This window comes from Rhinolophus ferrumequinum, chromosome 5, assembly GCF_004115265.2.
Source record: "Rhinolophus ferrumequinum isolate MPI-CBG mRhiFer1 chromosome 5, mRhiFer1_v1.p, whole genome shotgun sequence".
Taxonomy (NCBI): Eukaryota; Metazoa; Chordata; class Mammalia; order Chiroptera; family Rhinolophidae; genus Rhinolophus; species Rhinolophus ferrumequinum.
The window spans coordinates 27635382-27649568 of record NC_046288.1 but is presented as its reverse complement, the minus strand read 5'-3'; the positions used below and the strand labels follow the sequence as shown (position 1 = coordinate 27649568).

At 34.1% G+C, this 14187-nt stretch overlaps 1 protein-coding gene across 1 annotated transcript in view; it reads left to right on the top strand.

The window, feature by feature from the left end:
• LOC117022071 (uncharacterized) overlaps positions 1-14187 on the top strand; it is a 49557-nt gene that overhangs the window by 10294 nt on the left and 25076 nt on the right. The window contains exons 3-7 of the mRNA XM_033105744.1: positions 3118-3249; positions 4562-4649; positions 5042-5261; positions 5689-5964; positions 12810-13579. Coding sequence (XP_032961635.1) covers positions 3118-3249; positions 4562-4649; positions 5042-5261; positions 5689-5964; positions 12810-13579 — 1486 coding nt within the window. The remainder of the gene's footprint in view (positions 1-3117; positions 3250-4561; positions 4650-5041; positions 5262-5688; positions 5965-12809; positions 13580-14187) is intronic.

The window sequence follows — 14187 nt, the reverse complement described above, 5'->3', positions numbered from 1 at the left end:
CTCTGAAAAAATACTCAACAACATGCAAGAAAACTCAGATAGGCATTTTAATGGGTCAGAAATAAAATCAAAAAACAAAGTACCAAAGAATTTGACATTTTAAAAAAGAACCAAATAGAAATTCTAGAGCTGAAGAACTCAATAAAAGAGATGAAGAATGAAATATCAAGCTTAGGAAATAGAGCTGATCAGATGGAGGAAGGAATTAGTGATATTGAAGATAGAAATCTGGAAATGATGCAGATGAAAGAAAAGAAAGACTTGAGCATTAAAAAAAGAATGAAAGAAATTTACAAGAACTGACTCCATCAGAAAGAGAAATATAGGAAATATGGGTATACCTGAAGGAGAAGAGAAAGAGAAGGGCACAGAGAGCCAATTCAAACAAATAGTCAATGAGAACATCCCAAACATATGGAAAGAACTAGATCCTCAAATCCAAAAGGCAAACAGAACATCTAATTATCTCCATCCTAAAAGGCCTTGTCCAAACCACATTATGTTGAAACTGTCAAAAATTAATGACAAAGAATTGTCAAGGCAGCCAGGGAAAAGTAGAGAGTAACCTACAAAGGAAAGCACATTAATCATCAGATTTCTCAGCAGAAATTCTGCAAGCTAGGAGGAAGTAGAATCAAATATCCCAACTATTGAAAGACAGAAATTACCATCCAAGAGTATAATAATATATCCAACAAAGTTATCCTTTAGATATGAAGGAATAATAAAGATCTTTCCACATGTACAGAAGCTCAGTGAATTTTCCTCCATGAGGCCTGCATTACTGGAGGGGGGTTATTCTACATGAAACAAAGATAAAAGCATACAAAATTATGAGTAAGACGCCTAACAGACCGACAGAAGCAGGGACTGGCAGCCCTTATTCAGAATTGGGCACTATACACTTAAATATAACACAAAGATTCAGCAGATAAAACAATGAAAAAGAAAAAGAAAAGAAGACAATTTCCTAATGGAACTCAGAAATGAGCTCACAGTATAAGTATATACTTTGTGACAACAAAAACATAAAAAAGGAGGGGGTAAAGGTTTGATTTTAAAGGAGGAATGGAGATCAAATGCATACTGAAGAAAATGAAGTACTGTATATATGAAACTTTCTTTTACATAAACTTAAAGGTAACCACTCAAAAAAATCTAGAACTGAGACACACTTGAAAAAAGAAAGGAAACAGAGGAAAAAAATCATAGAATATACCAAACTAAAATAATAGACAGGGACACAAAGGCAAAGAAACAATGGAGACATCAAGCTACTAGAAAACAAAAGATGAAGTGGCCATAGGAATTCCTTATATAGTGTAAATGGACTGAACTCACCAATACAAAGGCACATAGTCACAGATTGGATCAAAAAACAAAACCCAACCGTATATTGCCTTCAAGAGACACATCTCAACTGCAAGGATAAATAACAGACTCAAAGTGAAAGGGTGGAAAATGATACTCCAAACAAATGGCATCCAGAGAAGAGCATGTGTAGCTATACTTATATCTGATGATATGGACTTGAAAATAAAGAAGATAAGAGACAAAGATGGACATTTCATAGTGATAAAGAGGACAAAACATCAAGAAGACATAACACTTATCGATATATATGCTCCCAATCAGACAGCATCAAAATATATAAAGCAACTACTAATAGACCTAAAAGGAGAAATTAACATAAACACCATTAATTTGGGTAACCAAACACTACATTGACTGCTATGGATAGATCATCCAAACAGAAAATCAGTAAGGAAAAATCAGCTTTAAATGATACATTAGACAAAATGGACATAATTGACATTTACAAAGCCTTCCATCCCAGAACACCAAACTATACATTCTAGTGCACATAGAACATTCTCAAGGATAGACCATATGTTGGGACACAAAACTAGCCTCAATAAATGTAAGAAGATTAAAATCATACAAAGCATATTCTCCAACCATAATGCTTTGAAATTGGAGATGAACTGCAAAAAGAAAGCAAGAAAAACCACAAATACATGGAGATTAAACAATATGTTCCGAAAGACTACTGGGTCAAGGAAGAAATAAAAGAAGAGGTCAAAAGATAAATAGAAACAAATGAGAATGAAAATACAACATATCAAAATTATTGGGATGCAGTAAAAGCAGTTGTAAGAGGGAACTTTATATCATTACAGGCCTAATTCAAGAAACAAGAACAATCCCAAATAATCAACATTTCATCTTAAGGAACTAGAAAAAGAAAAAGAAATACAACACAAAGTCAGCAGAAGGAAGGAAATAATAAAACTTAAAGCAGAACTAAATGAAATAGAGACCAAAAAGACAATAGAAAAAATTGATGCAACAAAGAGCTGGTTCTTTGAAAAGATTAATGAAATTGACAACCCCTGGCTAAACTCACAAAGGAAAAAAGAGAAAAGACAAACGATATCCGAAATGAAAGAGGAGAAGTTATGACAGATACCATAGAGACACAAAGGATCATACAAGAATACTATGAAAGTACACCACTGAATTTAATAACCTAGAAGAAATGGACACATTCTTAGAAATACATAACCTTCCTAGACTGAATCATGAAGAACTGGAAAATCTAAATGGACTGATCAACAGTGGGAAATTGATACAATCACACAAAACCCCTCCAAAAGCAAAACTCCATTATTAGATGGATTCACTAGAGAATTTCATCAAAAATACAAAGATGATTTAATACCTGTACTCCTAAAAGTCTTCTGAGAAACGGAAGAAGAAGCTATACTTCTTAATATTTTATGAAGCCAAAATTACTCTGATAACAGGTAAAGATAACACATACAGAAAAACTATAGACCAATATCTCTGAGGAATACAGAAGCAAAATAAACTAAATACTAGCAAATCACATACAACAATGCATTGAAAAGATTATACATCACAATGAAGTGGGGTTCCTTTCAGGGAGCAAGAATTATTCAACTTATGCAAATTAATCAATGATAACCAAAGATAAAAATAGTCTAACAATGTCTCTGGCAATCCCCTGGCATCTTCATGTTAGAAGTGTAAGTGAACTTTATTTTATTCCCTGTGATGCTGTACCTTTGTAAACCAGGAATGTTTTCTCTCCAGGAAATAGAAGAATTTGTCCAGAACTCAGGTGAAGATGGTATTGTGGTATTTTCTCTGGGTGCAAGTATCCAAAATCTCCCAGAAGAGAAGGCCAATCTTATTGCTGCAGCCCTAGCCCAGATTCCACAGAAGGTTAGTACAATCTTTGGTCCTTCTTGGCAGCTATTTACCAAATGGAGAGAGAATGGGGCTAATGGTGTCTTTCCAGGTGAAAGCAGAAACTCATTTTACAGTTATTATATCAGGTAACAATATAAAGTAAAAATTTCTTGACCTACATAATAGTGAGTTTTAGCACATTTGAGCCTTGACTTCTGAGTTTTGTTGTTATTATGGAAACACATCTCTTTGGAATCATTTGTTTTTAATAAAATAAATTGAAAAATTAAGTAAATTGCTCATTTTCTCATATTTGAAATCTTAAAGTCTCTTCCGACTACAGCCAAAATAGTTTTGAAGCGTAATCACTCTAAGGACCAGGAAAAGGGAGAACTGAAATTACAGAGATAAAGATGAAACATGCTCAAGAATATCCTCCAGATCTTTGGTTGTATTAGGACTTGATCCATTATAGCTGAGCATCAAAGTAGAAGCCTAGATTATTTTAGTCTTAGTCTTTTTAATTAGAGTTTTCTAGAATTAAAAGGCCATAGAAATTTTAATCTTCTAGTCTATCAATTTGTATGTTATACTTATGACATTCAATTATTTTTTTATGTTATCGCCACGAATCTGGATTTCTACTCTTTATATATTTCTATTTGTTAAATATTTAAGAGTCCCTTTATTTTTATATTTGGTTAAATTCCATGAAACCATATAAAATTCCATATAAGGGAAATATGTTAATTACAGAAACAAAAGAAACAGGGTACTTCATTGGAAAATGGAATATAAGCAAATGTACTGCCTCATCCTTACTTTAAAAAAAAGAAAAATAAAGAAGTTGTGTGGGGGAAAAAAAGAAAGTAGAAAGAATAGGATTGAAGGAAAACCAATGACCCAAATAAACAAGTAGAAAAAATCTAAAGGAAGAGTATTTGTTAAAACACGAAGTTGAAGATACCGCTATGATGGCCTTGGACATAAATTTATGTAGAAGTAATGTGGTCATAAAAATTTTAACTTCCACATTCTAAATGAATAGGGCAGTACTGCTTAATTTTCTACTTCTTCACTTATGATCTCATTCCCACAACCTTTTAATTAATAATAGACAAAATAATAGTATAGTTAATAGGCAACTACCACAAGTGCTTTAAAAATGGTGGTTGTAAACATTCCCACTATTTATTTCAGTGTCTACAAGGTATATCTATATACTACCTTTTCTACCATGACCTAGAGTAGGGTAGATGCATGATTTACAAGTAATTCTACAACCTGAAAGCTATGTTATTATCCTGTGGTTTTACTTGTGAAATATATGCATTGTGTTCCGCAGGTTTTATGGAGATACACAGGAAAGAAACCGGCCACATTAGGAGCCAATACTCGGCTCTATGACTGGATACCCCAGAATGATCTTCTTGGTAAGACTATGGGGAAAAAACACTGTGCAGAAGTTCATGAAGAAGTTGATTAATTCTTAATTAACAGTTGATTAATTAACAGTTAATGTACCATAATTAATATCAACAAATATTTAACAATTGTAAATGTTTCTCATTTTACCTTAAGTTTTAAAAGATATAATTACAGATTTGACCATTATATTTATAGATTCATACTTGCTATGATTCAGATAAGAATTTCAGGCAACATAGTAAAATTAGTGCCTCCTTTTCCTAGGATAGCAATTTTCTGTGGTGGCAGTGCCCCATATGCTCAGCTTCAGTAGAAAATACTGCCTTCTTCAGTAACACATTGTGTTAATGTGCTATAATGACATTTTCACCTGCTTCACATTCTATTCCCAAACTAGGTCATCCAAAAACCAAAGCTTTTCTTACTCATGGTGGAATAAATGGGATCTATGAAGCTATTTATCATGGAGTCCCTATGGTGGGCGTCCCCATATTTGGCGATCAGCACGATAACATCATTCGCATGAAGGCCAAAGGAGTGGCTGTAGAGTTGAACATAAACACAATGACCAGTGCAGATTTGCTCAACGCCTTGAGAACAGTCATTAATGATCCTTCGTAAGTACAATTAGTTTCTAAAGGATTACCACTGGTTGTGTTGGGTACCACACAAGCAAATATTAGAACCAACCTTACGAACCTAATACTGGATATTTTCCCGATCTTGAGCCATTCAGCATCTTGGTCCTGGAAATCTCCTGGGAAGTATAGTTCATACAATGTCACACATCCTTCTTGGTAAAATTAGTCTTGAATTAACAACTGGTTTATTCTGAGTTTTCCTATGTCTGCATTTAACCACATTCTGTTAAGAATATATTTCTTTTTCAATCTCCCTACTATACCTATGAAAATCCTATACAATGATCAGAGTTAATATAACAACAATTTCTAGAGCACTTAGATTGTTTAACTTTTATAACATGTATCATACAAGTAACAAAAACAAAACTTCATTAATTTTTCCTTTGTATTTGCCTTCCAGTTATAAAAGAAATGCTATGAGGTTATCAAGGATTCACCATGATCAACCTGTAAAGCCCCTGGATAGAGCAGTCTTCTGGATCGAGTTTGTCATGCGCCACAAAGGAGCCAAACACCTGCGGCCAGCCATCCACGACCTCACCTGGTTTCAGTACCACTCTTTGGATGTGATTGGATTTCTATTGGCCTGTGCAGCATCTGCTATATTCTTAGTCACCAAATATTGTGTGTGTTCTTGTAGAAAATTTGGTAAAACAGGAAAGAAGAAAAAGAGGAAATAGATCCTTCCAAGTTTAGCAAAGTCCTGAGTGGACAATCCTGTTCATTTCAGCCACAAAACGTTTAATAAGAACACAGCCCCTCCTTCTTGTCTCAAATTTTACCATTTCTCTATTTTAGCCTTAACAGAAAGCCCAGAATTCCATAAGACCATTAACTAGTGAGCATGTCCCATTCTTTCTTTTTCTAGTCCCAGCTGTTCTTACTCTCTTTGGCTTTACCCAATTTCTGTCACAGAGACATTAGTAATACATAGCGTATTGTCTCAACTAAAATCCTGAAAAGCTTTCATTAGCGAACAGGGAACTTGGTAAAATCAGTAAATTGCATCCGTATTAGATTTTGTCGCATTTCCTTAACTATAAATATGTTTCCTAGACATACACAATGATAATATCAAACTATGGTTTTTACTAAGACTCCATGCCCGTGGTTTGTGATGTTGGCAAAAATACTACAGAGACCGGGGGTTGGGACGGTACTTTGTATTTAGAAATTATAACTACTTCTAAGGAGAAAATGGATGCATCCTCTAGGAAGGAAGGTGACCAATGCAATCTTCTACCTTCTGGATGGATAGAACCCTAGGGAGTGGTGTCATATGGAGAACGAAGTGGAGAAATATTGTCTCTTAACAGACTGACTATATAACCAGCTGCAGTAGAATTATGAGCCTTGGTGAGGTGAATTCAATGCTGTGCGTTCATGCAGAGTTTCCATCCCATTCTCCATTGCTTCTCTGTACATGAGTTTTATGATAAAATTCTGGAAAGTCTGATAAAAGACAGTGGCATACACCAGACTGCTCATCCAGAACACCTTATTACTGAGACATTTGCCTACAACACTTGATTCCTGAAGGAAATTCCAGTGAATTATGAAAACCTTCATAATCTATGCAAATCCCAAAAAAGTTTATCCACATAATTCTACTCCAGATCTTCTTGCCTTTAATCTTCCCTCTAAATCTTCCCAAGTCTTATACCAATTAATTAATCCATTAGTCACTGCTCATGAGTCTGTAGATCTGTAAAGCAGGCCATTCTCTTTATGATTCAATGCTTGTTTTATAGATTTTAAGATGGTAAGGGCTTCATTTATATAAAATTATATAATGTCCCAATGAATGAAACATTTTGTTATCATTTTTTATTGACTTTCATTTTTGGTACTGTTTTTGAGGTAAAATCAATTATTTTCTAATACAATATCTACATTCTTTTGTCAAGTGTATATATGACATTTTTCATATATTTAAATGTTCTTATGTCTCAATGTTTTATGTGTTTTCTTTTTAGTCAGACTATAACTAGAGTTTTATAAATTAACTGTATAGATATTTCTAAACACAAAAATTTCATGTACTTTGTTTGGAAACCACTGTATTTCATTTTCAGTATCTTTTGATGGATTTTCTGGGGTTTTTTAAATTATATTTCCCCATTTTTCTGTTGTTCCCTAGAACTGATGGAGTTTTTTTCTTTGTTTTGCTGTGCATTTCCAATTTTTTCATCTACTTACTGGAAGTTACACGCTGTACTAATATTTAGTCGTGCCTCTTTTAACCAGTACACAATTGAATACTTACAACCTAACATGTTTATATCTTTTACTTGGGAATTCTATTTAGTTACATTTGCAAAGTAAACTGACATATTTTATTTTTATGATCATGTGATCAATATATTGTACACAAGAACTCAGTAACATGGCCATACCTAAACAGCCTAGTAAAAGTTGTCTCTAGATATCCATCTACCTAATATAACTCGGATCTGAAATATTGATAATTGCTAACAATTGAAGCAATTATCTACAGGAAGGCATTTGATATGTGCTAAGGCTAATTCCAAGAATTCTTTGAAATTAAAACCATCTCATTTGAATTACTATGTGAGCTTAAATATATAATCATTACATAAAAAATATGCACTTTGTACTTCTCAAAAATAAACTACCACTTATTAGTTTTATAGATTAATACATTGTCTTTATAACTCAATTGTATGCGAATAATATAAGTAAAGGAAATGGTTATTAGTCACTTATAATTCACTCTTTTGATCCACAATACCTCACATGTAACATTTTAAATAAACTTCATGTAATAATTACTTTTATGAGCTTTCATTCTCTTTTATTAGATATGTTCTATATTTATTAATGTGGATAATTCCTAAATACACAATTTTCATAAACATTATATGCTCAGTCATTCTTAAAATGTGACCTAAAGGTCTTGAAAATCAAAATCACCAATGGGTTTGGTAGTGAAGGCAGAATGTGAGGCACATAAAACAAGGCATATGAAGGATATAAACACATTTTATGTCCTCTGTAAGTGGGGTTCTCACTAATCACTAAAATTTCATGCTGAGTGTCCTCAGGAAAAATTTCTTTGTTATCAAATTAAAAGCGTTGAACTGTATGACTTCAGACATAACTTTGAATGCTAAAATGTGATGACTCTCAAAGGAGACTTTCAATCTTGGGATGTATTTCATCACCAATTTTGATTAGAAACCTAAAGAGAAAAAGGATTCTCATCTGAATTTTTCTCTTTAGTTCAGTTGAAAAGAACCTTTTTTGTGCATATTAAACAGTTGATATTTATTTGTAAAGGCTTTATCCACTTGATCTTAGCCAAAAGGCCGAGAAGCGATTGTAAAGGCTTTATCCTAAAATTCCTAATATGTGTTTGTCTTCAAACAACATCAATTAAAGGCAGCAGTACAATAAGCATGCGGCAGTTGCTGCATATACACACGTCCCTCACATTCCGAAGGGATGGTAGTCCTCGGCGTGAAATACTAGAATTCTTGCTATGAAAATAGTGGCCTTCCAAGAGACCTGATGAGTCTTGGGAGGATGAGATGGAATAATATTCAAAATCCTTCAAGCATAGGAGTCAACCAGAGACTATAACAAGATAAGAACTGGGACATATCCCTGACTAGTGTGGAAAATCACTGATAGGGATTCCTTGCAAATGTGTTGGGACTAATTTATTATATTCAACTTACAAGAGGCGGAGTACAGCATTGGGAGTGGCGACAGTGGAAATGGGATGGCTCTGTGCGATGTCAGAGAGATAGTGGATGGGGGGAGGGGGGTCCACAGTGTGAGGGATATAAATGATAAACGTCTAAGTATTACTTTGTCTTGTGCACATGAAACTACTGAAAAAAAAATATTATATTCAACTTAATTGGGGGGCGGAAATGAGCTTTAAATTCATTAGTAGTCTGGTGCTTTAATTGTGGATTGACTTTTTTATAGTGAAAGTACACTAACACATATCTATTCTTTCACTACCTATTCTCCTTTACACCTTGCTCCATCTTCCTTTCTCTTCTTCTTCCTTTCTCTTTCTCTCTCCTTCACTTTCCTTCCTTCATTCCTTTTTCCCTTCCTACCTACTTTCCTTTCTTCCTATGAATTAGTTCCACCTATTTATTTATTCTATTTATATCTATAAGCCATAATTATTCTAGAGGACCTAAATTTATGATTATTTTTCCCTCAAATGCTGCATCAGTAAGTGGTGTAATTTTCCCATTTAAGTTATATGTGAATTGGTTCCACTCAACCATTCTTTGTTTTCTTTAGGAAAAACCACTACATTATGTGAGTGATGGAGAAAGTGGATATTTGACTAATCTGAATATATTGGGATATTGAATTCCTTATCCATACTTAGCTACTTTTTAGTTTGTTGGAAAATTGCACTACTAATCCACCAAAATTTTACTTAAGGTACGCCTATTTCAGTGACATTTTTAAATCCCCTATGATATGACACCTGATATTCCCTTAAAGAATATAGCCTCAATAAGAGTGACATGCTACTGGACATTTTGGTTTGCAACTCCAAGATAATTTTCCACATAACAGAAGATCTTTTAAGCAATATTAGCTCATATGGACATATCATTGAGAATTTTATGAATGAACTGGCATCTTAAAATGCCAGTGGAATTAAAGTGTAGATAGTGGATTGTAAGCATAGAAAGTATAAACCACATAGATCACTAGAGAGACTGCTGTAGTAATCCTGACAAGCACAATTGAGATCAGGAAAAAAGGGTATTTACCATTATGGTAGAGAGATAAAGATACTTTCACAGCACACTTTAAAGTCAATTCAAAGGTTTGGTAAGTGAATGGGGTTAAGTGTTCAGGGAAGAGAAGGACTTCAGGTGGACTCCTGGATTTCTATCTGGTGTGTTTATTTGCATATTGATGGCTTACTGAAATAGAAAACAATTGGAGAGACAACTTTTTAAGATGAATATGTTGTATTCTCTTTTGGATTTATTTACTTCAAGGAGCCAAAGCAATATTTAGGTGGAGATTTTTAGAAGTCATTTGGAAAATAGTCAATAATATTATAATAACTACGTATGGGGTCATATGGGTACTAGAATTATCAGGGTGATCATTTGTAAGTTATAGAAATGTCTAACCACTATATTGTACACCAAAAACGAATATATCAACTGTATGTCAACTGTAATTTAAAAAATTTTTAAACAGTTATTTAAAAAAAAAAAGTCATTTGGATTAACACAAGGTCTCAATTTTAGCAAAGGCAAAAAAGTAGATTAAGGATAAACAGCATAAAGGAGTGTATGGAAATGAGAGACCCAAATATTGGGTTACTTCTTTACCAGCGTGTTGATTGACTTTTTTAAGTAATAAAGAAAACTATATAACACATTCCAAGACTTTGAAGAAATGCAGAGTGTTAGGGATTTTAGAAGGAAACAGTATAGTGAAGGAAAAGCCAGCAATATAAATATGCTAACAATAATGTGCTTAGCAATCAATGAGGACTGAGAAGAGGGACCATCTTTTACTTGGGTTGTAGGCATGTGAGCAAAATTCTTTAGGAAGCTTGCAAGGTATATAGTGTTCCCAGGAGAGCTCTTGATTTCTGTTTTTATCATAAATGTGCATTGAGATTTGAAATTTCATTCAAGAATCTGACTATCCTTTTTTTTTTCCTAGTCAAGTTATAACTGCAATCCAACCTCTATTAAGAGATCATATTATTGGAGATAATGAATCAGTATTTGTTAAACATACAGATTGAGATATTTCTTGATTCTCTAGATAATCTCCCATTCTATAATATAATATTGACTCTTCTACTCTCACCTTTCACACATACGTGCACACATACCACACAATGAACCGCAGTCCAGTCCTTCACAAAGTCATCTCATGTAAGTGATGCAAGATGGAAAAAGTTGTTCTCTTCCCCAAAAAACATCTGTTAATATAAAAGCTTGTGCAAGGTGAATACCCATCATGAGTTACAGCTCTCCTGAATAACACCTGGGTATAGTAGGAGGTACCAACTGCTTATTGAGAGTTTATGCAAAAGTAATTACATTAATGTATATTAATTATTAATGTAGAGGGATAGACAGATGAGTAGAGGATGAATGATTACCCACCACTTCATATCTTGAAACTTTATCACCTGCCTAAATCTGAATATCCCAGGGGCATATAAACATTTCCATAGAGTTGTCTTATTAAAGCAGTCACTTCAGGAAAAAAAAATCCCATAGATCATATTGATTCCTAAATTGCTACCAATTTTGTATATCATATTTTACCTAATGATACTATCAACCTTTTGGTCTTTAAGGCAGAAATCCTGATTCTTTACATCTTTCTACAAAACCACAACTTTGCTCTTAGGCATTGTTTCTAGCTTCAGATCTAATCACTAATCACAAGTTTCAACTGTATTCCTCACATTTACTATTTTCAGACCTTGTTTCAGACTATTATGATTCCACATTTAAGTTACTAATACACATCTTTAATCATTTTCCCTTCTTTCACATCCTTGCCTTTAGGGTGGCCGGATGACTCAGTTGGTTAGAGTGTGAGCTCTTAACAACAGGGATGCCAGTTGGATTCCCACATGTGCCCTCCACAGCTAGATTGAAAGACAACTACTTGGAGCTGATGGGTCCTGGAAAAACACACTGTTCCCCAATATTCCCCGATAAAAATTAAAAAACAACAAAAACAACAACAAAATTGTCTTTGTATGCAATCTATATTTAGCCTCTAGAATTGTTTGCTAAAGAAAATATTTGATCTTGTGACTGCCTGTCTTCTGAATTTGATTAAATATATTTTGCCTATTTTAAAACCCATAGTATATCTATCAAGACTACCTATGTCTCCTAGTTCAATCGAACTTTCTTCTATAAACTATTGCCCAGATCTTTCTCTGTGATCCATACCCACTGGGATGTTTTCCAAATGTCCCATGAACATCTCTCATTCCTCTATTCATTGTGAAATCTATCCTTTTGCCACATTCCGCCTAGATCTTATCAAGGCTTTTATCTTACCTCATATGTTATTTGCCTTAATAAAACTGGTCCCAATAATTCCGCAGAAAATCAACTGCTTTTCCTTTGGTATTTTGAACATCCTGTATTCAGATGACTGTTAAAATTTTCCCCATAGGCAGCCACGTTTACTTAAGCAAATTATTTCGCTACACCACACAGGGAAAACACTGTGCAGTATGTGTTCACCTAATCTCCTGGCACCTTTGAACACAGAGTGGAATGGGAGTTCGTGTGTGTGTGTATGAACTTTAGGGAGTTCGTACTATTCATTGCCCTATTGCCAATCTAGAGAATCAGTGTATTTCTAAGTCATTTATTTCATTTTATGTTCTAAAGCTGGAAGAATTTTTCCCAGATATATTTGCATTTCTGTTTTAGTCCTTCAATAAACATTAAACTTTAAAAGTTAATTTTTAACTTACTATGTGTCTTAATTGCTGTTCATCTCTGTGCCCAGCAGAAACACACGAAACTCCTGCAGAGCAGCATGTGAGGGAGCTGCTGACACGATGTCTGACAAGTGGGCTTTGGTGATTCTGCTGCTGCAGCTCTGCAGCACTGACTGTGGATTCTGTGGGAAGGTTCTGGTGTGGCCCTGTGACATGAGCCACTGGCTCAATCTAAAGATTATTCTGGAGGAACTCACAGAGAGAGGACATGAGGTGACAGTGTTGACTCCTGAACATACTCAGCTCATTGACTACAAGAAGCCTTCCCGACTGAACTTTGAGGTATTTCATTCACCATACGACAAAGAATTAATTGAGAATGTAAATGATAAATTTATCAACCTAGTTCTTAATGTCTTACCAAATGTAACACTCTGGCAATCAGTGATTAAAATGAAGGAATTCTTTGTTGAAATAACTCAGATTTTAAAATCCATGTGTGAGAGTACAGTCTACAATCAAACACTCATGAAGAAGCTCCAGGAAACCAAGTATGATGTAATGATTATAGACCCCGTGATGCCCTGTGGAGAGCTAGTGGCTGAATTGCTTGCAGTCCCTTTTGTGTTCACTTTAAGAGCCTCTTTAGCAGGCATGAAGGAGAAGCACTGTGGGAAACTTCCAGCCCCACTTTCCTATGTACCTGTTCAAATGGTGGGCCTAACAGACCGAATGACCTTTCTGGAAAGAGTAAAGAATACAATGCTTTCAATTTTCTTTGACTTCTGGGTCCAGGATTATGACATTCATGTTTGGGACCAGTTTTACACTGAGGCATTAGGTAAGAGACTCTACTTTACATTTTAAGCTTGTCATCAAAATAAATTTAAGGATTTAAATGAATACTATGAAATGAATGGAGTACATTTTATAATATCTGTCTTCCATTTAAACTCTATTTTTTTTATTTCACTGATATACATTTATTCTACTTATTTTTAATTTATTCTCTTTTCTACATAAAAATGCTTTGCTTTGCAATTTCATACTCTGCTCTAATCTGATTCAGTTAACTCAGACAGGCTTACATTTAAACTGTCTTTAAGAAGTACTAATATGAACTAACATACAAAAGCTCATATCGGACACTAAATACATTATTTAATTTATTTCACTATCCTATTTTTCACAAAACTACTATTCAAACGAAACCACTTAAAAATTTATTGATTTAGATATGATTAGAATTTCAATGTATTGATTTTTCTATAATTATCAATTAATTAATTGAGTTAATATTCAGTATGCATTTCCTGGGTGCAGACTGCATGCTAGACTCTGTAGGTTGAGGAAAAAGTACACGGATCTTGCCTCAAGACTACCCTTGGAAGTAACTGAGAACTATAATAGGTCACTGGTACATTTTGATATAATAGGATTACAAGTAAA